A 4194-nucleotide genomic window follows, 5' to 3' on the forward strand; every position below is an offset into this window, starting at 1 on the left:
GTGTCCACAGCCTCCTCAGCATCCTGGAGATGCAGGCCCTGTGCCTGCCCACCAGACGCGCTCCAGCCCGGTCCGCCATGGCAAGCGCTTCGGCAGCCTGACGGTGACGGAGGAACACCGGGAGGCCGCCTTGTGAGGCTGGGAGGAAGGGAATCTGGGAGGGAGGGAGGGAGAGTGGGAGGGAGGGAAGCTGGGAGGGAGGGAGGCTGGGAGGCTGGGAGGGAGGCAAGGAGGGAGGGAGGCTGGGAGGGAGAGTGGGAGGGAGGGAAGCTGGGGGGGAGGGAGGCTGGGAGGCTGGGAGGGAGGGAGGCAAGGAGGGAGGGAGGCTGGGAGGGAGGGAGGAAGGCTGGGAGGGAGGTTGGGAGGGAGGCTGGGAGGCTGGGAGGGAGACTTGGAGGCTGGGAGGGAGGCTGGGAGGGAGACTTGGAGGGAGGGAGGCTGGGAGGGAGGCGGGGAGGGAGGGAGACAGGGAGACAGGGAGGCTGGGAGGGAGACTTGGAGGGAGGGAGGCTGGGAGGCTGGGAGGGAGGGAGGGAGGCTGTGAGGGAGGGAGACTTGGAGGGAGGGAGGGAGGCTGGGAAGGAGGGAGACTGGGAGGATATGAAAGACAGAAGGGATCGGCGAGGATGGTGAGTTTGAGAGGGAAACAAGGTATTTACACATCATGTGACGGTGAGGTGAAAAGGTCATAGTAAATGCTGTGTCGTCTGACCTGTGTGTGTGTGTGTGTGCCTGCGTGCGTGCAGCAGGGGACCATGGAAAGGACGGCACCATCGTGCCAACCCTGAGCAGGACCTTCTCCATGCCTGTAGACATTGCCTGTGAGCAGCACCTTTCACCTTGCTTTATTTTCAAACTCACTCTTGACCAGATATGAGTCTCGTCAATAAAGGCTGAAGTTCCCCCAGATTCCCCCAGACGTGAGGGCGGGTGAGGGCGGGTGAGGGCGGGTGAGGGCGGGTTGTGCACGCTGAAGGCGTGAGCAGATCCAATAAATTAATGGAGTCAAATATGATAAATATCCCTTTATTACCAAAGTATATTTAATATGGAGGGTGGAAGCACAGTCACCCAGTGCAGTCAGCAGGCACAGCAACTCAGGGCATTCTCATTTGATCATTTTAGCACTGCAAAACATATTGTTAATAGCAGTGATGGTGTTACTCTGGTGAAAACAAATCAGTCTGTTTCAACCCTGTTAAACTAAAATATGACCAACAGATGGCATCTCCTTCCTGCACTTTGATTGCACTGTTTCAAGTTTCCCCCAGGTAAATGTGTCTCTTAGAGGATGCATCACATGGGCTTGAAACAATGATTTCATAAAACACTGTTAGCCATACACTAGCCTACATGACCAGCAGCAAGGCCTGATTGATGTGATCTGATATAAAGATAAAACATCCCTCTTCTCATGTTCTGTCAAGTATCATCAATTAAGCAAACCCAAGACTTGCTGTTTTAATGGCAAGACGTGTACACGTTAAGGAGTAGCATTGTACTTAATGAATCAACAACTGCTGCGTAAACAGACATGACTGTCATGGACGAGATCATAACAATGCTGGCTGTATAATTCATACACCCCAGTATTGAAACCAGTCACATTATGGAAACAATCATGTTGTCTACAGGCACCTGTAATTTATGGTTTATTGAAGTGCCATCTTTTGGCCAGCAAACAACACCTTCTTCCTGCACTCTGGTCATATTGATTGACTGGCTGTGCTTTGTTCATCCCTTCAATTCTGACTTGGTCGACTTTGTCAGGACCTTTCACCCTCAAACAACGGTTACCTTTTTGTTTGGTATGATTTTCATACAATTTTGAGTTACTGTTGCTAGAATGCCCATGACAATATTTAAATATAAAAAGGGATAAGCTATCTTTGTTTAACCATCTTAGACCAATGACTAAAACTTACTGTAGTAGTTTCTGACAGGGACGTGTAATGAACTTCAAACTTCTAGAACATGTAAAAGCACACACTGCAAGAAGACAATCAGGGAAAGAGCTCTTTTATTTATCAACACTTTCACATTCCAGTAGTTACTGTCTGATAAAAGTACAGTATTTAAGTATATTTGTTGGGTATAACAGCAAATACATGATACTTCAAATGTAAAAGTATTTTACAAATGTAAAAGACTTAACATGTACCATGTTAAATCTAATCATCATATGTAGCAGATTAACATAGTGCAGTCTATCTAACATGGAAAGATATAACCATTCACACATGTAGGGATGCAGCACAAGATTGAACTGAAATGCTTTCATGCTGTTAAACAAAGAATTTTAAAATGATATGTCTATTTTTTCCTTATTTTCCTGACTTTAATTTCCTTCACCTTTGGATTGAACCTAGCAGCATTGTTTGTCCTGGCCAGACTGTTGACAGGGTAATGGGGTCAAGGCTACAGGTTTCCCGGCAGGCAGTCAGTCAACCTCACCCTTCCCACATCCCCACTCTATGAACAAGCTGAAAGATGCAGAATAGCACAGTCACCCTGTGCAGACTCAGCAGGTATAGAATTAATAAATAAATTGAGTCAACTATGACAAATATCCCATGATTACCTTGGTATATCTAATATGGTTGGATGAAGCACAGTAACCCTGTGCAGACTCAGCAGGTATAGCGACTCAGGTTATTCTCATTCCATCATTTATCAAACCATTAAAACCCTGACTCCCTCTGAGACACAGTAAGAAGGTGGACAATGTAAAACAGACACTACATCAGGCTGAGTTCAGAGGAGAAGGGCTGCAGTATCTTCAGGGTTATGATGTATTTCACAGACTTTTTAAACCACGGGTAAAAGAAAGCATAGATCAGAGGGTTGAGACAGGAGTTAATCTCATAAATCCAAATCATAGTGATCTGTGAGGACCAACTATTAAAGAAAGATGAAAAGAAGTATGGAGCAAAGCAAAGCAGGTAAACTACTATAACTATACTGAGAGTTGTTGCTGCTTTTCTCTCTGATTTACCAGTCTGCAAGTTAGACTCAATGCTCACTGAGTTGGACTTGATGCTCCTGGCCTGGGAGATTGCCGCAACAAATATTCTCATATAAAGAATAATTATGACACAAAAAGGACAGATGAAAATGACACAGATGTCAACAATTATTGAGAATGGTATGGCAATCATCACACAGTATCCTTGACAGATGTCATAGACATATGGGTTGCCAAATATGTTTGATATGAACCAACTGTTGTAAGTGATAGAACAAATCCAGTTCAGGACACAACACAAAATAGTTCTCCTCATCGTGACCCTGGAGGGATACAGAAGTGGTTCACACACAGCATTGTAGCGGTCGACAGATATGAGAGCCAGGTTCCATATAGAGGAGCAGGTAAAGATGCCGCTGGCATAGGGGACCAGAATACACATCAGCCTGCCCAGGTACCAGCAGGGGTTGGATCTGGTGATCATTTCCAGAGGGATCATCTGTGCTCCCACCAGGAGGTCGGCCAGGGCCAGGGAGAAGATCAGGACGTTGGTGGGGGTGTGGAGCTGCCTGAAGTGGGAGATGGAGATGAGGACCAGCATGTTGAGCAGCACCGTCAGCAGAGACACAAAGGAGAGGGCTGTGTAGACGAGGGCAGACTCATACCTGGAGCGAACCTGAGTCTGACAGGAAGTGTTGAGCTGGCAGAACAGAAGATCTTGTATCTCCTCCTGTCCTGGCAGGATCTCCATGAGGAGGCAGAGGGAGTGAGATCAGCTCTCCCACCTCCCTGACCAACCTCACCACTAGCCTCTCCTCCTATTTATCTCTGAAAGGTCGGTCCTTCAGCTTCCTCTCTGTCTCCCCTTTTCCTTGTCTCCTTCCTCCTAACTTGCATCACCATCTTCAGCACCTCCTCTTCCTCTCCCCCCACCTTCCAGAATAGTCAACAAACCTCACTAATGAGCTTGAACTCTCAGTCGGCACCAGAGGAGCCACTTAGCACCTCTGTCTGTTTCCATGAGCCATTTAGCACCTCTGTCTGTTTGTCTGTTTCCATGACGGTCAAACTCTCATGCGATGGAGAGCAATCAAAGGTGTTATTAATCTCTAAAGTATTAAATATGAACACTTGTACAACAACAAAAACAAATGACGCAAAACATATTGTTAATTGCTGTTCTGATGTTACTCTGGTCAAAACGAATGAGGTCTGTTTCAACCCTGTTA

At 46.8% G+C, this 4194-nt stretch overlaps 1 protein-coding gene across 1 annotated transcript; it reads right to left on the reverse strand.

Annotated features, from left to right (window-relative positions):
* Positions 1-2738: 2738 nt before the first annotated feature.
* On the reverse strand, positions 2739-3716 carry LOC146237866 (trace amine-associated receptor 6-like). The gene has a single exon (XM_084685972.1). The coding sequence runs from the start codon at positions 3714-3716 to the stop codon at positions 2739-2741; it is 978 nt and encodes a 325-aa protein (XP_084542098.1).
* Positions 3717-4194: the final 478 nt, after the last annotated feature.

This window comes from Hypomesus nipponensis, chromosome 21 (assembly GCF_054491055.1).
Source record: "Hypomesus nipponensis isolate SF chromosome 21, ASM5449105v1, whole genome shotgun sequence".
NCBI classification, from domain to species: Eukaryota; Metazoa; Chordata; class Actinopteri; order Osmeriformes; family Osmeridae; genus Hypomesus; species Hypomesus nipponensis.

Excerpts from the sequence above, each read along its gene's own strand:
- LOC146237866 (XM_084685972.1), bottom strand. The coding sequence starts at position 3,716 with ATGGAGATCCTGCCAGGACAGGAGGAGATACAAGATCTTCTGTTCTGC.